A 25,217-nucleotide genomic window follows, 5' to 3' on the forward strand; every position below is an offset into this window, starting at 1 on the left:
GCGGGTACAATCTGAGATTGGGGCGGGCGGAGTGGGAGGGGGGGGCTCACACAGGGAACGACGTTGCAGTCATCGGTGATTATTGCGCAGCCCATCAACCCGCACCACAACAGGGAAACCCATTTTAACCCCCTCCCCCCCCCACCTCCCACCTGGGAGGTAATCACCCCGGAGCGTTGATCCCTGGATCTGACACGCGCTGGCTTAGTACGTGACACGGTAATTAGCTCCCCGAATCGTACCGGCCATCTCATGCTTGGTTGTTAGACTTTCTCAACCTCCCCCACCACCCTCGGCTCACCCCTCGGCCCACCCCATAATTGTTAGTGCCAGGAACTAAGCGTTACGGGAGGCCTGCTGCTGTCTCAAGTGGTTTTATTTCATTAGTTGCGTTTCTTCGGCAGTAACGACCCACAATTATGCGCTAAGTGTGGTGCGTGCGTGCGCGCGCATGCATTGCACGCCACGAGATGACCGCGCGTGCAAAACGGCATTTAATTTTGTCCCTGGGGGAGGAAAAAAATAAATCGAGACCAGCATTAAAAATATGAATTGCACTCAATTGAAACACCTGTTTGGCTGAAACATCCCTCCACGTGGAAATGTGCACGTGGTGACAATCGGCCGTGGGACATACCAAGCACCGCGATTTCTGAAAGGGTATTTCTTTTTTGTTCGTGAAAAAATGCTCGCCTCCAGAATATAGAGTCGATGTCCAACCAAGGGAACATTCAAGTACGACGTCTGAGCCAGATTTGTCGCGCAGGAGTGTTCCATTTAGCACACGAAGGCGAAATTGAAAACGTAATTTCACCTCTTCCTTTCTGGAACGACACAGCCTCCCCCCCCCGCCCCGCCCCGCTGCTAATTGAATTACCCTTGAGTGCCGGAGGATCTGCCAGGATTCTGTTGAGCGTTCCCTTGGGGATTTTTTTAAACGCCTCATTGCTGGGCACGAACAGAGTGATGGGCCCCTCCGAGTTGAGCATTGGCATCAGTCCGGAGGCCTCCACTGCCGCCTGCGGACACCACGAAGAGACAGAAACGCAGATCTGAGATGCGAATGGGCGTTCATGGCCGTAGCTGCGTCAGCTAAAGAGGCCACGGTCAAGATATTAATGTTTTCTTTCACAAAAATTGGGCATTTAACTGTTGACAAAAGCTTGTTTTTTAGATGTATTTCCAGTGATGCAACATAATCCCCTTATCCCAGGCCCGGCTCCAGCCGTCAATGCTGTTGACTCCCTGCCCCTGTTCACGTCGAGGTTGAATAACTTCCCCTTTCTCCCAGGCCCGGCTCCTCATGGATGGATGTGAACCATCGTCAACAGTGGTTTAACTGCCAAGGCGAGTGAACTTGGCCGGACCCGAGGGATGTTTGGTGGCGGTAGGGCCCAGCCCCAGAAGCCTCCTCAAGCCGGCACTCATTTCTCCTCCGCTTACGATACGAACTGCCTCTCTCTGCAGAGATGCGGGTCACATCTAAAGTTCACAATGAATACAATGTTGTCTTGCATTTGAAAGCTCGACTCTCATCACGGACGAGCAAAGACAAAGATCCCCCCCCCATATAGCCTCAACTGACTGTTGGGGCAAGTGCTGTTAGCGAGCACCAATGAAGGCCGGCACGGCGCACGAGTTTGTGGTCAACACCACGCACGGTCGCCTTTGTCTCCCCAGCGGCGACGGTTCAGGTGACCGTCACTGGTGTTGGCCGTGGGAGGGAAATGGAACTCGTGTCTCTGCCGGGTTGGTAGCGCAGCACCAACACCACGCCATTCGCAACGAGGTGACGTCACAATGGTGCCAGGCCAGGTGCACTTTGAGGCCACGCGAAGTGTCGAAGGCTCGCTGGCAGGAGGTCTCGGGACAGACCCAGCGGGTTGGTTGCCATGGGTTGGCTGACTGAGATGACCGGCAGACGCACCAAGCTGTTGCCCCCCCCCGCCCCTACTGTGCCAACTTGCTGCGTTTTGTTTTTATCCGCCGGGCGCTCCGCTCGTCGTTGTGAGCGTCGCTCCTCTAAGGCCCTCCATTGTTGTTGCTGGAGGGCGACTGACTCCAACTGCGCAGCAGCAGCAGCAGCGTCCTTCAGGAGCCTCTTCCAGACACGCGCGTGTGGGGCCGTCCATAAATGACGTCACGCGATTTTGGACGATTTTTGACCCCCCCCCCTCGTCACACGGCGTCACAAAAAGTCAGACCCCCCCCTCGAATATGACGTCACAAAGCTCTGCCCCCCCCCCCCCAAAAATAAAACATGATTTAAATCGCTTTAAACTATTGTCATTGTAGTGCGTATTTAATGTGGCGCTGCACTCTGATGTTGTAGGAGAAAACATTTATAAAAAAAGTCTATTCAATTAAGTAGAACGTGTTGTCTATATTTATTCAAAGTTGCGCATTTTGATGTGACGTCACATTTCTCAAACACCCCCCCCCACCCCCTCGTCACACATCGTCACAAATGTCTGACCCCACCCCCTCCCCCCCCTAGGTGCGTGACGTCATTTATGGACGGCCCCCTGTCCACACACCCGCATCGACTCCATGTCCTCGTCGTAGCTGATGACATCGCCGATCATGTTGGACACGGGCACGACGACGCGGTCGATGACGTGCACCACGCCGTTGGTCGCCAGGTGGTTGGGGCGGATGAGACGGGCGCAGTTCATGGTGATGATCTGCGAACGACAACGGGAGAGAGAGAGACGCTCTCGTTTCGAGGCCGTGACTCAGAGAGGGCACTCCGGGGGGAGGGGTTCAGGGTGGTGCTGAGAGGTGCAGGAAGGCCCTGTCCTGCGATTATAAGCGTCAAGCAGTTAGTTCACCAGCATTGCTTGAAGATACACTGTGCTTTGAAACCGGTGCAGAGTTTGCGTGTGTTGAACCAAAGCTTGAACGTCTTTCGCACCGTACTTAGCCAACCGTGCTGCTGGGATTGTGCACTTCCAGAAGGCCACGTGGCTGATGGCACGTGTCATTTGTGTGTGTTTTCTTTATTTTATTTGCGCGGAGCGACAGACGCGTGTGCGCGACGGAGACGGAGCAGGTGAATCAGGTGGGTGCGGGCGGGCGCGCTCTCACCCCGTTGGGGTAGTGGTTCACGTAGAGCTTCTGCTTCTCGTACATGGAGGTGAGCACCGTGCCGTCCTTGAGGTCACTCGTGAGCAGCCGCCGGTCCACCATGTGGTAGCGCAGAGCGTTGAGCAGCTCGATGTTCACGTTGGTCGTGAGCGAGTCGCGAACCTCCTGCACGCGAGAGGTTAAACCAGGGATCAGGATTTAGTCGCGAACCTCCTGCACGCGAGGTTAAACCAGGGATCAGGATTTTCCTCACCGAGGGCCGCTAAAGGACTTTTACAAACCGTTGGCGAGACAGGCAATTAAACAATTTGAACAATAATGTCGCCTCTTCTTTTTCTACATTTCTGGTTTTGCTCATGAATAAAATCAATCGGTATGTCTTGACAACATCAGAGATTGGTGCCAGAAAGATGTTGCACTACTTGGGCACATTGGCACAAGACGGAGAGGAAAGTGGACCCCGACAGGGTATCTGCCCATCGTGATGATGATGATGATGTTTGCCCACGTGAGAACGTGTTTAGATTGGCTCCGTCAGGTGGTGGAGGGTTCTCGTTAAACATTGGGATACCAACACGACCGAACCCAAAGTAAACTAATGATGAATCATAGTGCTGGTCATGAATGGATCGATATGTGTTTACGGGCCGTTTCAAAGTGGTGGTTGTGGGTCATATGAAATGAAGTTATGCCCGTGCTTATTAACACGAGACGCACACACAGGAATATTTGTGTGTAGGTGCATGTGTGTGTGTGTGATACCATGTGGACGGGGAGCGGTAGTGTAGCGGTTAGCGCGCTGCGCTACGAACCTGGCGACCCGGGTTCGATTCCCGCTCACGGCCAACACCCAGTGACGATTATCTGAACCGGTCCTGGGCCTCCCCTAGATCGACTCAGCCTCAAATGAGTACCTGGTGCGATGTGTAAACATCGCCACTGGGGAGACAAAGGCAGCCGGGCGTGGTGTTGGCCACCCACCCCCTCGTGTGCCGTACTGGCCTTCATAGGTGCTCGCTAACAGCACTTGCCCCTACAGTCTGTTCAGGCTATACAGGGGATCTTTTTGTGTTAGTCCATGTGTGTGTGTACCTCCATATCTGTGTGTGTGTAAGTCGATGTCTTTGTGTGTGGGGGTCAATGTCTGTGTGTGTAGGTCGATGTGTGTGTCTGTCTTTTTCGCCCGGGCAACGCCGGGCACTTACCGCTAGTCTCCTATAGAAAGGAACAACGATCAAAAGAATGCCCCTCTAATTGTATAACCTAACAATAGCTTTATCCAGGGTTTCGGCCGAGGAGGGGGATACACACACACACGTGGACTTACGGGGACTCCTTCACGTTCCCTAGCGAGCATGTGAATAGACACGCGCACACACACAAGGGAACATTGATCTGTACGGTCTAATAGTAGACCGCTCTTATAAAATATCTTAACAAAGCTTTCAACTAATCGCCAACATCTTGCAGTGTTCTTAAAAAGTATAGAACACCCTGTGAAGTGCTGAATAGGAACAAGTTCCCACACACACCGATTTCATCTTTTCGCTAACGGCCGATAATCAGGGCTAGGCACCCATGAGAGAGAGAGAGAGGGAGGGGTGGAGAGAGGGGCACGCACGGAAATAATAACAATTAAAAAAGCTTAAAGTGCCATTGGCAAAAGCCCTGCGCTTGTGCGCTTGACTTAACAAAGAGTGCAACATCGTTCTCAGCGGGGGGAAACCGTTTGGCCCCAACTAAGTGGTGAATTGAAGGACCCACCCTCCAGCTAATTTAAACCCGGACGCCGATGCTATACAGCGCTAAGCCTGCCTCTAATGTCATGCACAGTGCACACAAGGCAAACGCGCAACAAAGACCGATTTTCCCAGAGAATGAAAAGGACCTTCAAACGAAATACTCCCTGCAATTTTTGGCGGAATTAAAGTCACGTGCATTTGCTAAAAGCACGTTTCAAATGCACGGCTTTACACAGATTGACACTTCTTATCGTGCGAGCAAACAGAAGCTTCTGTTTGCGTTGTTCACTCCCGAGAGGCGGCTGCGTAACGGCGTCGCATGGCTGCACGACCCCAGAGGATGACACCGTGAGACGGCTGCTGTCACCTCTTCAGTCGGCCCCTCACCGCAGCCGGGGGGGGGGGGGGGGGCGACTGAAGGTTCTACCTCGCAATTCAATGACTTGTCCCTGTTAGGGGACACAATTCGAATGATACTGGTAGGAACCTCCTGGTTCCACCAGCCCACAGGGGATTATTGTGTCCGTCCGTCGTGCATCCAAAAATGGGAGGGGTCGGGCTGGGTGGAGAGGGTGGGGAGGGGCTGGGTGGGGAGGGGAGGGTGGGGAGGGGCTGGGGGGAGGGGCTGGTCATCCCGTGGTGCCCTTATAAAACTCAACGTTTAGCCTACTCACGCCAGCTTGTGCCCGCCCTCACAGTCGGGCATATTTGCGGAATACACCACGCCGCCGTTGACCCTGGCCACTGACCGAGCAACCCAACGTTCCTACCAGCTCCCTCCTTAGGAATGTGTTTAATTAATTATCTTGGTAGCGTTGTGGTTAAATGTATTGAGCCGAGGCTCCCGTGTGCAGTGGAGGACCTACCTTGGGCAGCTCTAACCACGCCTCATTGCTGGGAGCGAACATGGTGTGAGCTCCAGGCCCCTCGATCTCAGGCCGCAGTCCCGACTGGTTCGAGTATTTCTGCGTGAGAGTGGCCTCGATGGGATCCAGCGTCTCGTAAACGTTCACGATGGGAGTGACTGGTGCACGGAAAAAAAAGGCAGGGAGGAAAAACACGTCGTGTTCACGATTACAACAGCAGCAGCAGAAGCAGCGGAAGCATTGAGATTATTACATTTAAATGCACACAGTCGCTGGCATACAAATATCTCCTGTATAGCTTTAACAGACTGATGGGGCAAGCGCTGTTAGTGAGCACTTATGAAGGTCGGAACGGTACACGAGGAAATGGGTGGCCAGCACCACGCCCGGCCACGTTTATCTCCCGAGTGAAAATGTTAACACACAGCACCAGGTACTCATTTGCGGCTGAGTCAACCTAGGGGAGGCACAGCACGGGTTCAAATAATGATCACTGGTGTTGGCCGTTAGCAGGAATCGAACTCGGGTCACTGGGTCCATAGTACAGCGCGCTAACCGCTGCGCCACCACTCCCCATCATTGTGTGTTTTGTGTGCGATGGGGGAAACACAAAGCACTTGTGAAACCCACATCCTGGCACAATGTGGGAATGTTTTCATAACAGTGCGCAGAAGAAAAAAACAAGAATCTATTCCTAACACAGAGGAAGTGGAATTGAGTCTTGGTCATGGTGATTTGATCCCCATATTGAAATTGCATAGACAGCATAATGCTCACTTAGACCACTGACAACCAGCCCCAACTCAGATATCATTGAACGCCAGTGGTGAGTGATATTAGTTCTGGGAGGCCAACACATGATCGACATGGCATGCGGAGGTATTCATCCAGCAGTGGAGTTAAAAAGTGATGTAAATTATTATTATGATATAGAACCAAACCTCACTTAATCTCGTTACAATTCACATATTCAACGTATTTCATTTTATTTAACTGGATGGTTTGTTTTATGAATTGTGCAGAAATATATAATTATTTGAGAATGGTGGTAAAGGTTTTAGTTGAAACTATGAAGATATTGATTCATATGCAAAGATAATTCACTTTGTTCAAAAGTATAACGGGAGGGGGCGGGGGGGCTTACAAGATTTCCCATTATTCTCAAATATTTAACGCTGGGTGAACAAATATTCAGGAGGCACACATATATAACATGTATTTTTAAATCATTTATATTAAGTTCACTTGCTTGCTTGCTTGCGCGCTTACGACCGTGCAAATCTTTCGGTCGTTTTTTAACCCACTTCCCGTGATCCAATCGAGCTGACATTTTGCACACAGACTCGTTGTGCGTGACAATTTATTTTCGTGAAAATTTTTTTCCTAAATTTTCCACTTTTTAGGAGAAATTTTTTTTTTCATATTTAATTTAAAATACCAATGTGATAAAAATGAAACTCTTACTCAAGAAAAACAGAAATGAATAATAAAATAAAACCGATGCCACGCATATAAAGGATTTATAGTCAAAAACTTTGTTTTTACGGCTAAATTTTTTTTCCTGACACCGACGTTACAGTGATGGAATGAGGGTTCGCCCGTGCTCACATCGATGAGCGTAAAAAGACACTCACTTGCCGAACAGCCATCGACGCCGTCCACTCTGACGTAGCCTGGGCAGCACTCGTGGGTCACGATCCTGTGCGAGAGAGGGCAGCGAGAGGCCCACGTGTGAAAGGCAGGCACCGCTTGCTCCCACATTCCAGGACAAATAAGGCCCCCAGTTGTCCAGCAGTGGCCTCTTCCTCCAGATGCCTGCCGTACATGTTGCTTTCCCCGTTGCCATGCCCGGGGCCAAGCTAAACCCTGACCTTTTGTGTTGTTGTTGTTGTTACACAACGGTGGGCTTCTTCAACAGGTGGCAACACGAATTATGAGTTCCTCCTGCCTTGCTACCGGGAGGTACGGGTCCCGGAGTCGTTCGTGCACATGACAGGTTTCAGAGCAAGGGTCAAATCCCTCACTTTATTTCGACGCCGCATCTCCCATAATTGATGCTCGAAAGGCCCTCTGGGGTTTCTAGGTGGGTCAGTTGTAAGTGAAATGACTTATGGCTTTGAAGCCACTTTGTCTACCCACCCTTTCGTCTCCCCCCCCCCCCAACAATGTGTTTTTTTTTTTTCAAAAGGAATGACAGCCCTGCATGTGGCTCGTCCAGACGCGGGCGTAGAAGGTGCAGGCGGGAAGCAGAGTTACTCATGCACAGTCTGCGGCCTGACCTTTCAAACAATGAGCGCCTGCCAGACATTGCGCTCATTTTTTTCTTCGTTTTTTCCATTATGTATTTCCCGAGGCCCCAGCTCCCTCTGCCCCCCACCCCCCACTACAACCACCCCCTGGCGGGTTGAAGTCTCAGAGCCAAGCTAATTAAGAGGCCGTTTAGGATTTTATGCCCCGCTAAACGCGTCCGCAAATCGTGCGAGGGCTTGTACGAATTACACATCCCGGGCAGAGCTTATTTTCGGAGCGCTGGGTTCACGCCCTGCGCACACACCTGTACACACACACACCTACACACACCTGTACACACACCTGTACACACACCTGTACACACACCTGTACACACACCTGTACACACACCTGTACACACACCTGTACACACACACACCTGTACAAAGACAAAGATCCCCCGTATAGCCTTAACAGACTGTAGGGGCAAGTGCTGTTAGCGAGCACCTATGAAGGCCCGCACGGCACACGAGGGGGTGGGTGGCCAACACCACGCCCGACCGCCTTTGTCTCCCCAGTGGCGATGTTTACACACCGCACCAGGTACTCATTTAAGGCTGAGTCGACCTAGGGGAGGCCCAGGACCGGTTCAGATAATCGTCACTGGTGTTAGCCGTGAGCGGGAATCGAACCCGGGTCGCCAGGTTCATAGCGCAGCGCGCTAACCGCTACACTACCGCTCCCCATTCACACCTGTACACACACCTGTACACACACACACCTGCACACACACACACCTGTACACACACACAGACCTGTACACACACCTGTACACACACACCTGTACACACACACACCTGCACACACACACCTGTACACACACACCTGCACACACACCTGTACACACACACACACCTGCACACACCTGTACACACACACACCTGTAAACACACACACCTGTACTGATCGTAAATGCAGATGTGCGGGAGTCGCCGGAGCTGACGTGAACCCTGAAGCCGGAGCTGGCTACACCGTTCAAGCGGAATGAAGCAGATATGCAACAGTGTTCTTTTACATTAAAGTTGAGGGCGTTTCAAAGAGTTGTGATTCCAAAACTTCAGTCTCCCATGACCACCACCACTGTGCAACTTTCCACGTCTATCAAGTCAAGCGAACGTGATCTACGTTACACAGAAAGCATGGACATTTCCCGGTGCAACGGTGCGACTCACTTGAAGTGTCATTATTATATTCGCGCCATACCCACACACCCACGAAAATAGCAGGTGTGGACCAAATATAACTGGAATGGACTGAGCAGGAATTGTGTTGCCTCCTATACTAGTCCAGTGAACTCCATGCCTTGTTTTATGGACGGGTTTTCACTATGCCCTACAAAGTGCAGGACAGATCGTGGAAGGGGAGTGGGGGGTAACCGAGTCAAAAATAGGGTTTTGCAGCGTTCCGCTTTTTTAAAAATAGTCCAAAAGACTGCAGAGGTCAACAAATACCGTTAACTCTACACACGTGTTCAATTTATTAAACCGATTCGTTCAACACTCTGACGGGGGGGGGGTGGAGGGGGGCTACGTGTTTACCTGGTTATTTTTACAAATGCCGTCACACGATCGATGTGACGAATGTGGCGTAATTTTGGCAAAGAAACGTTCTTGGTATCCGACCCCCGGGTGCACCACTACGTTGTGGGATTTGAACCCACGACCTTCTTGCTTGCGAGGCAAGCGTTCAACCAACTCATCCATCCTCACGTCTATATTTACGCGTGCGCAATAAAAGTGGTGCTAACGTACAAGCGCACAAACGTGACGGCGTGAAAAAGTTCACTGTGCACTCTCCGTGCACCGTGTAATGTTGTTATCGTGCAAAAGGGCTTCAAATTATCCGTAGCGTGCCGCATTATTTGATTGCGTTCAGATGAGACCTTTTCAACCCATCGTATATTACGGGGATGAGTAGTATTCTATGTTTTAGTGTGGAAATACTCCGTTCTGACACAGTGGTTCATGCACTTCACTATGAACCCAGCGACCTGAGTTTGATTCCCATCAGTGACAGTGATATCTGAAACGGTCCCGAACACTGCCTTAATCCATCGTACACTGACCAGAGTAGTGAAGTATGGTCTTTTAGTTTCCTTGACTTTGGTGGGAGAAGGCCTTTATCCAATAGTGCATTTACAAAGGGCTATAGATTGTTGTTTATTTTTGTACACTATTAAACTGCATAGCAAACAGTACATAATCACATATTTACCATACCGTCATTTACATGTTTTTTTGACACTAGTGAATATCATATTAAATACTGGAATGAATCTGAGCTGCACACACAGTACAGCTTTAACTAAGTTAAATTATTTATACGGAAAGCCTTACTGAGTCTTTAAACTAATTTAACTCAATTTATCTGAACGCCATTTCTTGCATTCTCCACCGACACAAATAATAATCATTAATTATATTTATTCATGAAGCCTCACTGAGTCCAACGTGGGGATTGTTTGGCCAATTCCACCGGTAAGTGTTTGGCATCATGTGGGAGGAAGCCACAGAATCTGGAGAACACCCAACCACCTCGCGGTGCCACACCTACAACACCTGGCAAACCTCCGGTGGCTTCGCGCCCCAGTACCAAACCAGGCTCAAGCCCAAGCTTGTCATCTGGATTACCTCGAGAGAAATTCTTAAGTCCTGCGGAGGCACAAGATTCGTAACCAGATTGCTGGGTTGGACCCAACACGTCTGGCTCATTCAATGCGAGCTGTCGCTGAAACGAACGCTCGCTCCGCACTCACGTTTTCTTGCCGCAGATCTGCTTCTGGTACCACTGCTTGCAGTTGGAGTAGTATTTCTTATCTGTGTCCACCACCTTCTGCACGGCGCACACGTTGGCCCTGTGGTGAGATCATCAGCTCGGTTAATGCGGAGCCAAAGATCCCCCAGACAGCCTTAACGGACTGTTGGGGCAAGTGCTGTTAGCAAGCGGCAACTATGACGGCCGGCACAGCACGCGAGGGGGTTGCACCACGCCCCGTTGCCCCTGTGGCGATGTTTACACACCGCACCAAGTACTCATTTGAGGCTGAGTCAACCCAGGGGAAGCCCAGGACCAATTCAGATTGTCGTCGCTTACCCACGGACATACGCGTACGCCTCGCACAGCGTGAACACATTGCTCGCGGTGTCTAACGTGAACAGTTAATCGTAATAAATGTAATTAACGTGTTCACCTCTGTGGTGCATATACCCTCTAGAAAGGGAATTTAGGTCTAACATTTGTTTTAAGCCGTGGAAAGGCTGAACTTATTTTTCTACATGCCGTCGTTACACACACAAACTTTGAATACATTTTTTAATTCCATGAGTTTTTGCGGTGCGTATATATACATTTTTACTTGGCATGTTAGATACGGAATTGTACACGTAACAATTCTGACCAACATTGTGAATTAAATTTGCTTAAATGGAAGTACTTTCAGAAATGTTGTCATATATAAAATAATGCCTTAACGTATAAGTTGCTAAAATACTCTCTCTATATAAATGTAAATCGCACCTTATCTCATGGGAGATGAGTACACGCAAGAAAAAAACGACATTTAAAAATCTCACGAAACAAAGGTAATCGAGAAGACATTGCCAACAAATTAATCGCGCAATAAATTCAACGCAGCCCTTTGCAAAAAGCCATCGCTTTTTGCTCCGACCGCAACCAAAATTTGACCGTCGCTCGCAAAAACGTCGACAAGCGGCAAGATCTCGGACGAGAAAGAGAGAGAGAGAGCAAGAAAGATGGGGGGGGGGGGGGGGGGTTGCTGTTACCCTTGTGTCCGGCCGCGGATGCGACTGTGGGACACGGTGCGGTCGAAGTGCGATGCGTTCGCCACCAGCGAGAACGCGAGCGCAACGAGGAGACACGAGGCGAGCATGGTGCAGGTTCCCAGAGAGCCGAGCAGCGACACGAATGGGGTGGCCTCCGTCGCTCCACCGTCGTTATATAGGGGCTCAGGAGCCGGCTCCGGGTAGGCGGAGAAATTGCGGCCACGTTATTTGAGTGCCACTGGCTCTCCCCACCCCCCCCCCCCCCAAAAAAAAGTGTTTTTCAAAGTGCGGCCACGGGGGGTTTTGCACGGAGGCAAATGCCCTCCAGTGGCAAGGAGGGGTAATTTTGCGTGTCACGCAATCGTTTTTAAGCTCCTTTTGTCAATCCACTGCTGGATGAAAGCATCCCCATGCCGTGTTAGTCGTGGGGGGGAGTAGGGTAGGTGGTGGCGGTGGGGAGAGCTGTTTGACCGTACTTCAACACGCCGGTCAGTGCAGGTTTGTGAAGAGGAGACCACTCAGGATTGTTTCAAATATCGCTCGAATTTTTATCTTAGGCGTCTGACGGAGTTGGGTCGCCAGACTCGTAGCGCAGCGCGCTAACCACTGTGCCACTGCTCCACCCTGCCTGTACCGTGTAATATGCATCGGTGGCTGGATATCTTAAGAGTTGGCACTCTCACCGCTAACCTAACTATGTCAGACTCTGTCTTCTCGACAGAGCTGCTCTCCACCTGACGACGGCTGCTTGCGTTGTGGCCGAAACGTCGTGAGAATTATTTCATTATGTTTAATTTTTATTATTTTATTATTTCCATTCTACGTGACATTACCGAAAGAACCAAGAAGATGAATCCCTGCAGTCACGAAAGCTTTAAATCGAAATTTAACTATGGACATTAAGTTGACGTCGTATGCCGTTGTCACGGCCCAAATCCCACGTTTGAAAGATTACATAGAGCAAGGCCACTCCACGTATCACTCGCCACCGATGCTAGCCGAGGTCACGGGGTTGTGAGCATAGGAACTTTGACAATGCCCCCCCCCCTGGTACTTTGGCTCGCCGTTGTAAAGGCTGAGTGATGGCTGCTGTGGAGCATTAGTAGCTCAGATGTCACGAGCCGCTGATGTTCGCCATGACTGGGGAATACAGCTCGGGTTGTCAAGATTGTCGATGGGAATTTGTGGATGTCACTCATGGAGAGTTTTCCCAAGATTCTGATCCTCTCATCCGTCAAGGTCCACATTTTCATGTTCCAAAATCTTCAAAGACAAATTTAAATTCTGCACGGTGTTGGGGCATGTAGAATGTAAGTGTGGAATATCTATCCAGGATACTTCAATTTAGTGCCTGGTGTGAATTAATTGTGCGCTGATTTTTGCACATTCAAAAACCACAAATATAAATGTAACCAAATATTTCACTTAATAATGACTGTATTTGTCAGAAATAAGCCAAAATACATTTTAAATACAGAACTCTGCTGGTCTGCTTCCACTGGGGCAGCCAATTGGGTGCAACGAAATCTCTTACCAGCAGTCCTATTTGTCCAGTTACTTGTGGCACATTCACACATTTTCTCTTACAGATAAGTGGAGTACAATCGGGTTAACCCCGCGGATAATAGTATCCACAATGATAGTGATTCCCCACACATCGCCAGTACGTTGCGCGGGGCCTTATTGTCCGGACTCAACAACTCTTTGTGCCGTTTAAAAAAAAAATAGACAGATCTTACATGGAGATGTAACTCAAGTGACCTCTGGTGGATAAAATGCTCAGTGGTTGGCAGATTTCTTCGGCTCTAACACGAACGGTTCAAAAACAAGAGTCGAACAAATCTGGCTTGCATCGCACTCTCGCAAAGGAGCCATGGATACATTATGTTTGTTTGAACGTGAAGTGCCCTTTTTGCTTAAATATATATTTTAACAAGACAACAAACAACTTGGGATCTCGTACCTTCATTTAGAACGTTTTGTTCCAAGCTGGTGGGGAAATTCTGAGCGCACCCTAACGGCGAAACCACAATTCCTCGGGCAATAAAATCTTGAAAACTATAAATAATGAACTAATGGCTAATAAACATGTTCATAACTATCAATGCTTAATTTTTGTCCATTACACACATCCTGGCCCATCTAAGAACAGATTCCAATATGAAGCAATTCACGATTTACTCGTTTGCCAACGGCTTCCAATTTATGGTCTCGGTGCAGGCGCTTTGTTCCTATGCACAGTAAACACAGTTTAACCCTCGCCCTTATTCCTCGTGATGCTTGCCAGTGGCTTAAACAGCTTAACGGGGTTAAGAAATGGGAAATTTTCCACCAGGGCGGTTAAATATCGCAGAGGTGAGAATTGTGCAGCCAATTGCCCAGTCGAAAGTTCATATTCTGATCCGCGGACTAAATAAATAAAATAAACTCATTTAATTTTACCAGGTAAGGCCCCCTGAGCTGTATAGCTGTTTTTCAAATGCGACCTGGCCACAAATTAGAACTCAACGAAGTGGCTTATCATGTTGAAATTTGCAGCAGCCAAATACTCTAAACGCGTGATGTTGATTCTAGATGTGGAGGGAAAAACCGGAGGACAAGAGAAAAATCCACGTGACCACGGGGAGAGAGAGAACATTCAAACTCCAAATACTCAGGCAGAGCCGGCCCAGCCACTAAGCGACCCTTGCAATTGCAAAGGGCCCCGTGGCCAGCAGAGGGCCCCCTAGAGTCACTGCTAGCTAGTGGGTGAAAAAAATCATACATCAAAGGGGCCTCCAACCAAATTTTGTTTAGGGCCCCCAAAGGTCTAGGGCCGGTTCTGTACTCAGGCAACAGGGTTGTGGCTCGAACCTACGACCTCTTGTATACCAGGCGAGGCCGTTAACATCTCGCCGCCGTGGCGCCACGATGAATGTAGACCGGACTCCAACGAAAGAACCAAAGAGTATGGATTCCTGCAGTCACGCAAGCTTCAAACCAAGATTGGACTCCAACGCTCCATGGACTCGCCAGCACCAACCTCTCCTATCTCGTTGCCACGCTGTCGTTGGGGCGGTGACACGACCCAGCCGTGGGCAGAAGTTCGCGGTTCGAATCCAACGGCCGCCTTGGTTATCGCTGCGCGTGCACTAACCGTAAACACAGCGTCTGCTTCACAGGCCACGTTAAATATCCCGCGGCGTGATTCACAGGAGCAGGACATTGTGACCTGCCATCGTGGTCCAATAATTGAGAAGTTACCTGCGAATGACTCGATTGGTATCACACACGGCAACATTGCCTCCCCACTGAGATGCTACTGATGATTGCGTCTGTGAAACGCAGCGCCTTTGTGGTAGCCTTGCGCTATGGGCGCGAATATCAAATGTATGACATTCTTATTAATATTGATTTGCAAATCTACGTCTCCATTGTATTGCAATCATGCCCGCACACAAACCGTAAATACGCACTCATCAATTAACGATTACATCCGTATGTTTATTACACTGCAATATAACAGTTTGTAGTGTCGTCGGCTACTGCATTAATTACGTAACACAGCGTTTTGTTGATTTTCCTCGTTTCAACAGTACATTGGCAAAGATATAGAATCCAGTGTATGCTTTGTATACAATGCATAGTGGCGCTCTACACATACCTATGCAGTCTATTCCAAATACAGCGGGTACGTCTACACAACATCCTCTTGCTAAAAGTGCGTGCAGGCCGCATGGCTCAGTGCTTCTCATATGCGCATATTGCCAATCCGTTTGGCAGATTAGCAGAAGGATTATATGCTGCGCGGTGCTCTTAAAGTCACGCGTAGAGTGTATAACTTTGGCCTCAAGGTCTCCGAACACCGTAATACATTTGTGGCAGGATGCGTGTTTCTGTTTTTTTTTGCAGCAAACCGGACAGCGGGATGAAAATTCACAGGCCTTGCTAATTGGTGCGAGGCATAGTGGCCTCCATCTGTTGCCATGACGATGTACAAGGGTACATGGCAGGGGGTGGGGGGGGGGGTTAATCAACTACAGAGTAAACAAAGCAACGTTGGGGAAACGTTAGAATGTGATTAGGACCGTCGGAGCAATGTTCAATCAACATTGGTCCAACGTTCCAATATCACTGGGAGCCGTTATAGTAAAACATTTAAAACACAAGCTTTAACAGGCAAAATATAACAAAAAAAACAACTTAAACTATACTAGTACAGTATTGGAATATGACTTACAAATATGATCATTGGTAAAAGTTGAAGAAAAAAAACCTAAATATATTATTTTCCATTTGGGGGCCACGAACAAACGGCCATCTTGGTGCAGTCTTGTCAGAAAAGTGATCAGGTGACCGTGAGCAGCCAATCACGAGGCTGCAATCCTCCCTACAAATGCATCCTCAAAGTCAAGAGATTGTGATCCTGGAAGGAATGGCTTCCAATTTCGTTGCAGAATTCAGCCTTGAAGCTGGAAACCAACGGCAGCTTGCAGCAGCACACGAAATATGCTCAAGGTCTCACTTTGATCCAAAATCAAACTAGCTTCGCTTGCAGCTTCCACCAAAGCGTTGGCTCCTGAAGTAGATTTGAAATTTGTCTTTGAATCAAACAGAACGAGCAGAAATGGGATTATTTTGCTTTAACTCCTACGAGTTTTGGAGTCTTGGAAAGTTGTAAGCATCTACATGTGTGAACAAATTCATCTCTTAGATGCCATGTGACGCAGCGTCCACATAAAACGTGTGCAGTTTATCAGTATTCCAAAAAGTACTCCCTGCCCTCAGCATCTTAATTTTTAAAAAGTTTCTTTACTAGTTTCTTTCGAACACGTATCTTTTCAGGAGCCTGAACAACATAACATTTTTATCAGAACAAGAAAATCCACAACTTCTGCCGCAGTCCCAGTTCAGAAGAAGCAGCTTCCTCGGACAAAACTTAATCGGTTTTTTTAATCTTCCATCTCCAGAACTCTAAAGTTCACAGAGTACCTCTTTTGTTGATGTTGCTATTGATGTCAATATATTTTTTTTTCAATCTTCAATAAAATGGCAAGTACAAGCGGCTCGAAATAAATAAAAAAAGAACAAAAAAAACAAACTACGAACGAGCCATTGAGATCAGAGTCGAGTTGTTACATAGGGCCCCGACATGCCGTGCCACGGTCCATCCCCAAACACCGCGTCCTCCTCCTCCTCTCCGTGCTCAAACACCACGTTGGCGAAGTCGAACCGCGACGACTCGGGGCTGAAGACGCAGGCGAGCCTCTCCAACGATCCCTGCGACGCCTCGTCTCCCCTCTCGTCCGCCACCATCGACGCGCTGGAGGAAGCCGCCGCGCAGTCCGCGGCCGTCGCACGACACGGGGGGCCGGTGGCCGAGGTGACGGAGCAGGGATTGGCGGCGGCGGCGCCGCGCGACGGCGAGCACCCGGGAACGTCCGCGCCCGCGAGGTGCGACGGCGAGTAGAAGCCGAAGCGGAACCGCCGCTTGCGCCGAGGCGGCGGTGCCGCTGCGGCCTGCACGCCCGCCTGCCGGAGGCCGCTCCCTCCTCGCCGCCGCGCCACGCTCTCGGACAGCGAGCGGATGCGCCGCACGTTGCGCCGCGGCAGCAGCTCCAGCTTGCCGAGGAAGCGGCCGCCGGGCCGCGGCAGGTGCCTGTTGAGCCGCCCGCCGACCCCGTTCACGCACGTCCCGCCGAAGCCGCCGAACCCGTCCGATATGAGCACGCCGTTGCTCCCGTGGCCGAAGGAGAGCGCGTCCCAGGTCTCCGCCTGCGTGGGGATCAAGAATTCGGGCCGGCACGCGGTGCGCGCCTCGGCCGGCTCGCGCCGCTCGCCTCCGCCGGCATCGTCTGTCTGCGGGGGGCGCGGAGTGACGTCGAACGGGCAGCCGTGGGGCGGGTGGCCTCCGTCTCGCTGGGTCGCGTGGCCCGCAGCGCCGCCTCCGAGGTCAGAGTCGTCCGCCAGGCTGGCGTGGGCGCCGCCCCCCGCCCCGCGGCGTGGGAAGCACGTGTCCGTCTCGGGGCTGCTCTTGTCGGGCGTCGTGGAAATCTGCGAGGTGTCAACGGACGAGCCGCGCCGCTGGGAAGCCGCGTCGAGCATGCTCATGACCTCGTAGCGGAAGCTCGAGATGTCCTGCTTTAGCTCCTGGGGACAACAGAGATTCGGCCCTTGGCCACCACATCCAACTGGGCTACTGGATTAGTTGAGAATCCTTTTGAGATATCTCGTGAAGCAGTGCAGCTCCCACGTGTTCGCAAACTGCCCGCAGAAGCAGATGTCATAGATCTACTTATGAGATTACTTCTAATTTCCTTTAATCCACAGATTAGGAGATAGAGTTTATCACACACCCAGTATATGGGAAAACTTTTGTCGCATGAAAAAGTAATATACTCTATATATTACTTCTGAGAGCTTGGAATTTATCCAAGTTCAGTGAAAAAATGTAATACAGGTTTTTTGGGTTAGATCGCATAAATATATAAATGTGTCGTCAACCCGTCACCATCCGACACAGCCAACTAGTAAGGTTTGTCACTTAAACAGAACGTGCCAATTCATCACTAGTACAGCACACCGGTGTGTTGGAGAGCCAAGCCACAACATTTACAATATGAGTACGACGTTTCGCCAGTAATTACAACTAGCATCATCAGGTGACAGCCAGATTTGTGAAGTCCTCCTGTTTCGTTCCTGACATAGAGGGGTAGATGTGATGACAACACTTGTGTGTGGGGGGGGGGGGGAAGTAATGAATCTATATAAATGACTGGGTATTCATTGCCATTTGGGTTACTTATATGGTAATCAACGTGCATTATGCATTATGCGAGCCCATTGTCCTTGTACTTCTTGTCGATTGTGTGTACTAAAATAGCCATACCAACGGCAATCCAACGGATTTAACGACACATTTATATATTTACGCGATCTAACCCAAAAAAAAAACCTGTATTATAGATTATATTGATAATGAAAGCCTACGTGTTAAAAAAAAACGTACAGTAAAACCTTGGATTGCGAGTAACTTGGTCTGCGAGTGTTTTGCAAGACGAGCAAAATGTTTTAATAAATATTAATTTGATAAACGAGCGAGGTCTTGCAATACGAGTAGTACGTGTTTACGCTTTGTCTGCCGAGCGTCACGTGATCACAACTGATATACGAGTGCTTTGGATTACAAACACGTTTCCGGAACGAATTATGCTCGCAATCCAAGGTTTTACTGTAATTGTTCTTTTGTGCACTCATTGGGTTGAGTGCCCTGATCATGAGTATCAGGACGATCATACACAAACCTCTCCAAAATGAATACCTTATTGAGCATGTACCACTGAGAAGACGCCAGCAGCTAGCATCTGCTGATGAGCTGCAGCAGGGCCGAAGCCTTACCTTGAAGCTATCCTCAACCAGGCTCTCCCCGGACCTCTCGTTCCTGACCATCGCTGCCACGTAGCGCTTAACGAGATTCTTGATGACCTCCTGAAACACAGGGTGGGGCGGTGAAATCGTAAAATTTTATTTTTAAGTTATACTGGATGGCGGGCGGACAAAGGATGAGTCATTTATTGTCCTTCCTCCGTTAATGTCTTAATGTGGCCCATTCCCTCATCGACAGTGTCCCCAATGGCTACCGAGGGGTTTGTCACGAGACTGGTTCCCAACACAGAATGCTCGTGACTTATGACCACGTAAATCACCACTTCTTAATGCTCGTGATCACATGAGAAACGACAGTTCATCAGTGTGATGATGCAGTGGAGCTCCGTAATAGGCGTTTATAAAACTAGTTAAAGAAATAACATCAGCGCAAACATATAACGTCTAATGCAGGAAGCAAATTAGCATGGGGAATAATGATGTATTACAGTGGAACCTCGGTATACGACCGCTTTGGAATAAGTCGAATCTGGTATACGTCGTGTTTTTTCGAGAAAAAAATGTCTTGGGATACGACGTCTTGCTTGGGATACGACGCGTTTGCTAGAACTTGTATGGGTCGGGATGAGTCACCGCGTTCAGTACCCGCGTATGCCCCTTTCACGACTGAAACAAAGCGAGAGGGGCGGGGTGGTGTGGGGGAGAGGGGCGGGGTGGTGTGGGGGAGAGGGGCGGGGGGCGTGGGGGGCTGCCCCCATGGAGGGTGGAGCCCCGGGTCGAGGCGCGCGCGACGTGCGGGGTTGAGGCACGCCACGTGACCAGCGCAGCTGGAAGCAGCGCGGTTCACGTGGCTTCTGTATGCATTTTAGTAATTAGTGTCTAAATTATTTCATACTACCCCATTAATGTATAATATGCCATATAAAATATCATTTATTTTCCTCTGGAACGGATTATTTCCTTTCCCTTTATTTCTTATGGGAAAAAATTCGTTTGGTATACGTCATTTTCGGTACAAGTCCTACCTTCTGGAACGAATTAATGACGCATACCGAGGTACCACTGTATTATATTATCAGTCGTGAGTAATACATCAGCGGGGAGCGGCTGAGCGTTAAATATCAGAAACCCATTGTTACCTGATATTCATGAGTTCTTCTTAAGTTGTCTGAAGTCTTCTTCTATACAGATAAAAGAAAAACAATGTTAAATGCAGTGCACCAAAATTGGTTTATGGTACATTTCACGTAAAAGTTTTGTGGTTGGTTGAATGGAAATGGAGCAGAAATGTGTTAGCGTACAATATTTGGTTTAACACGTTGACTTTCCAAAACAAAAACCTGTATTATGGATCGTACAATATTTGTTTACGTGTGTCGGAGTTTTTGTATTTATTTTCCAGGACGTATGCATGTTGGATTTCTTTGGTGCCGCACGTAGCTAACAGTTCTAGTCGGAGGTACGATTTCCACCACTTATGACAAGAATAAACCTCACCACCCACAGTCGTTAACCCAGCTTCTAGAAATACGGGCACGCTGCCACAGTGATGTAGTGGTTTGCACACCGGACTTGCAATCCAGAGGTCACCGGCTCGATCTCCTGGCATGGTGGTTGAAACAGTGGTGAAACTTTCTTAAATCCCCCCCCGCCTCCACCATCAAGCGGAATAAATGGGTTGAACCACAGTTATTTCTTTCGGACTCTGTCTTCTCGACAGACCTGTTCTCCACCTGAGGACGGCTGCTTGCGTTGTGGTCGAAACGTCGTGAGAATTATTTGATTATGTTTTATTTTTATTATTTTATTATTTCCATTCTACGTGACTTTACCGAAAGAACCAAGAAAACACAGTTATTTCATCAGCAGGTCGCATGCGGTGACGTTGTATTCTGTTCTTGCGATGATGGCAGTCGTACGTTCTGGAGCTACATTTCAATGTCGAGACAGTGTGGTGTTGTTATTCATCCTCCTTCGTTCATGGAGTGCAGACTACAGTTGTTTGACTCGACGGTCCACAGTTTTGGTTGCACGGCCCTAATTGTGCCACTGCGGTTTGTGCATTTAATTTTCCACATATGGAAGGAGATGTGCGCATCGGTCTGTTGTTGTTCTGATGGTTCCACCGGTGTCTTCGAGCAGGAATGTCAGAGCCAGGAGTTGCGATATTTTGGGTCTTGATGAGGTGTATATTTGAGAGGTAAAGTGTGGGTACTCCCACATGTTTGAAGATGGACTATCTCGAGCTCCCTTTGGTGGAGGCCCTTCCGCCAGCAGTTGCATGAACAAACAGTTGCAGGGCTGCACCTTCGACTTTGTCCATAACTACGCTCTCCAAGAACTAAACAATTCAGAGATTTCAAACCTTGAGAATTAAGGTCCACTGCCAAAAACGTGAGCATATTATACACTCCTCATCTTGCGGTGCTCTGGTATTAAATGATGGCTGCAGTAAATGGTTTTTCAGTCTGCCTCTAAACTATCGACAAAGCTGTCCATTGGAGGAAAATGCAGTAAAAAAAAGAACGGATTCCAATTTATTTCGTTACCAAATATCGATCCGCCGCAGTGCAGCAGTTTAACTCCGCTGCTATATATAGAAAACTGCCGATTCACCTCTGAACTTATCGAATCGGTTCCTGGACCGAGCGCCACCCCTTTATTGCTTTTTAAACTTCCTGGTGTGAGCTGGGCTCGAGTGATTGAACATGACCGGCTTCCACCATGCACTAGGCATGCAGAGGTAAGAGGCAATGGCGCAGCAGTGCAATTTCCTGCTTGAACCACTTCTGGTTGCTGGACTTCCACGAGGCAATTTTGGCCTACTCTCTCATGCTCGGAGAGGTGAGATTACCCACATTTTACACTTTACCCACCGTATGCAACCTCCCGATCGATTCACTGTAGTGTACCCAGTTACACTAAACTAAATTATAATTCGTTTTTTTTTATTTTACCACTGAGCTACATAGCTCTTCTTCTTGGTTCTTTCGGTAAAGTCACGTAGAAGGGAAATAATAAAAAGAAAACATGATAAAATAATTCTCACGACGTTTCGGCCACAACGCAAGCAGCCGTCCTCAGGTGAAGAATGAAGAAACGTCGTGAGAATTATTTTATTATGTTTTATTTTTATTATTTTATTACTTCCCTTCTACGTGACTTTACCGAAAGAACCAAGAAGATGAATCCCTGCAGTCACGAAAGCTTTAAATCGATACATAGCTCTTTTTCAGAAGCGACCTGGGCACAAATGATAGCGCCACAAAGTGGCTTATCATCGTGTAAATGTATAGCAGCCAAATACACGGAGGACCGAGAGAAAAATCCACATGACCACGGGGAGAACATGCAAACCCAAATATATAGGAGTCAGGGTCGGGATGGAACTCATGACCTCCTGTATACCAGGCCAGGTAGTTAATATCTCGCCACTGTGACGCCTTACTGGGCGAACAGAGGTGGTGGCGGATTTAACAAAAACCTGCCCCGTTGTTTCAACTGCCACTCCGGGAGACTGAACCAGTGACCTCTGAACTGCAAGCCCAGCGTGCTCACCATTACACCACAGCAGCATCCACAGTGGTGTAGACGTATTCAACTGTATTACAATCATAAAGTTGTTATATTTGTAGAACGTGGTATGACTTTTAAGTAAAAAAAAATCTCACCGATGACGATTTCATCTCATATCAGATAGCTTCGGATACGCGGTCTAAATTTGGATTATAGCGTGCTTTGATTCCTTTTTGGTGGCATCTTCATTTAATTTGTATTTGAAATCGGCCAATAAATTTGCATTACGGATAAAGATGTGTATTTATTGGGCACTTAAGATACCTTCCATCTCATCTCAACCATTCCACTGCCCTGCTGTCGTCTAGCCAAACGGGGCCCTCCCAGAGTGGCATCTGTCCCTGTTCATAATTCCTGGTCAATTTTTTTTGCAGTGCAATTGAACGTTTACCCCGATGGCGCCGAACTTGCGATGCTTCCTGATCGGCTCGCCTGCCGTGCCGGGGCCGCACGGGCAGATGCAAGCGCGCACGTAGCGGCACAGGTACCACGCGGACTTGGGGCTCGGCACGATGTTGAAGGGGGGCGGCAGTGTGGCACCCTCCTCGAAGTAGCTCATCCACAGCTTGGTCCGCGCAAACTTCCACTCGATGTCGGCGTGGTCCTGCGAAGGACGCGGGCGTGTTACAGGGCACGGGGTGGGGGGGGGGGACTCGACGCAGGGCCGTTGAAAGTGAGCCCGAGGCACGCTGGGCCGTTCAAAGAAAGATCCAGCGTGTTCTTGGTTCTTTCGGTAAAGTCACGTAGAAGGGAAATAATAAAATAATCAAAATAAAACATAATAAAATAATTCTCACGACGTTTCGGCCACAACGCAAGCAGCCGTCCTCAGGTGAAAAACAGGTCTGTCGGGAAGACGGCATCTGAATGAAACACCCCAGGCTTGGAGCCTCCTACGCATTCCACAAGTAGTGACTAATCCCATATCTGCATTTCCCATAAATATGCTAAATTCCTCTTGATATGCAAATTCTTTTGTCAAGGCGCTCTTCCCCCTCTAACCCAGCTTAAATATACGCTCCAAGCCTGGGGTGTTTCATTCAGACGCTGTTTTCCCGACAGACCTGTTTTTCACCTGAGGACGGCTGCTTGCGTTGTGGCCGAAACGCCGTGAGATTTTATGATGTTTTATTTGTGTTATTTTATTATTTCCCTTCTACGTGACTTTACCGAAAGAACCAAGAAGATGAATCCCTGCAGTCACGAAAGCTTTAAATCGAAAGATCCAGCGTGGCTCGTCACTTTGTCCCAGCGCTGCAAGAGCCAAGCTATCGAAGCATCAGAAAAGGGCGCATGGAGGAAGATGTGGCGGAACTAAGATTGAAGTCAGAATGTTGAGAATCAGAATACTTAAGAATATAAGTTCACCGAGTCTGTGAGTAGAATATCATGGTCAAAAGTGTCAAAGGCTTTTGACAAATCGAGGAATCGTGAACAGCAGTAGTGGCCTTTATCCAGGTTACTGAAGAGAAACTCTTATACTGCACATCATCATAGCTGTGGCCGTGCAGCAATCCTCACGAAGACCAAACTTTGCTGTGCAGGAGATTGCGAATTTTTAGGTAGCACTTTATTTGTGATTGAAGTATTTCATTAAGTAGAACGTGTTGTCTATATTTATTTAAATGTGTGCATTTTGATGTGACGTTACGTTTCTCAAACTCCTACCTCCCTCGTCACACATCGTCACAAATGTCTGACACCCCCCCCCCCTAGGTGCGTGACGTCATTTATGGACGGCCCCTTTGGCTGAGCTGCTGCCCCTCCCCTGCCCACAACGCCGACTACACTGTCCATTGTTCTTTAGTGGTCACCCATCCAAGCACTATGCAGGTTCAAACCTGCTTAGCTTTCGAGGTCTTGATTCCACGTGATTTGGATCAGAGGCAGATGCACGTGTGATGGTTTGGCATGCAACGATCGCATAACTAAAATGAAATCTGCTCACAAAACCGTACAAAGTTACACGACTCCTGCAGCCACTAGAGGTCGCTACGGTGAAGTAAATATTACTCTAGAAACAAATTAAAAAATTCACGACGTTTCGGAAGCAACACAAGCCTCTGTCTTCAGGTGGAACCGTCACAGCCACGACAGCTGTATCAAGTAAACGAGAGATCACAAGAAATACTACCCCGTATATATAATGGTTGAGGGGGGAAGGGCCAGGAACCATTATATATACGGGGTAGTATTTCTTGTGATCTCTCATTTACTTGATACAGCTGTCGTGGCTGTGACGGTTCCACCTGAAGACGGAGGCTTGTGTTGCTTCCGAAACGTCGTGAATTTTTTAATTTGTTTCATTTTACTTTAATTAACTTTATTAATTAATTTTTTTTACCTACGTGACTTTACCGAAAAAACCTAAGAGTATGAATCCTTGCAGTCACGAAAGCTTCAAATCTAGAATGACTCTAGAATTGAATCGTGACCCCGAATTGTGGCAATTTATCAAATCACCTGGTTTAGGGAGGGGGGGGGGGTGTTGAATCATTGCTCCCCTCACA

General features: G+C 48.7%; 2 protein-coding genes across 2 annotated transcripts in view; both read right to left on the reverse strand.

Moving 5' to 3' along the window:
• The window catches only part of LOC144722629 (transforming growth factor-beta-induced protein ig-h3-like), a 31,845-nt gene extending 19,772 nt beyond the window's left edge, over positions 1–12,073 (reverse strand). The window contains exons 1-7 of the mRNA XM_078600885.1: positions 11,767–12,073; positions 10,740–10,838; positions 7,330–7,394; positions 5,696–5,853; positions 3,088–3,252; positions 2,538–2,684; positions 878–1,019 (exon numbers count right to left, since the gene is read on the reverse strand). Of these exons, the coding sequence (XP_078457011.1) occupies positions 878–1,019; positions 2,538–2,684; positions 3,088–3,252; positions 5,696–5,853; positions 7,330–7,394; positions 10,740–10,838; positions 11,767–11,873 (883 nt within the window). The 5' untranslated portion in view covers positions 11,874–12,073. The remainder of the gene's footprint in view (positions 1–877; positions 1,020–2,537; positions 2,685–3,087; positions 3,253–5,695; positions 5,854–7,329; positions 7,395–10,739; positions 10,839–11,766) is intronic.
• Positions 12,074–15,228: 3,155 nt separating this feature from the next.
• The window catches only part of TRPC4 (transient receptor potential cation channel subfamily C member 4), a 78,066-nt gene continuing 68,077 nt past the window's right edge, over positions 15,229–25,217 (reverse strand). The window contains exons 10-13 of the mRNA XM_078600886.1: positions 23,099–23,311; positions 20,271–20,312; positions 19,144–19,233; positions 15,229–17,895 (exon numbers count right to left, since the gene is read on the reverse strand). Of these exons, the coding sequence (XP_078457012.1) occupies positions 16,867–17,895; positions 19,144–19,233; positions 20,271–20,312; positions 23,099–23,311 (1,374 nt within the window). The 3' untranslated portion in view covers positions 15,229–16,866. The remainder of the gene's footprint in view (positions 17,896–19,143; positions 19,234–20,270; positions 20,313–23,098; positions 23,312–25,217) is intronic.

The sequence above is a fragment of the Lampetra planeri genome, chromosome 15 (assembly GCF_965212315.1).
Source record: "Lampetra planeri chromosome 15, kcLamPlan1.2.h2, whole genome shotgun sequence".
NCBI classification, from domain to species: domain Eukaryota; kingdom Metazoa; phylum Chordata; class Hyperoartia; order Petromyzontiformes; family Petromyzontidae; genus Lampetra; species Lampetra planeri.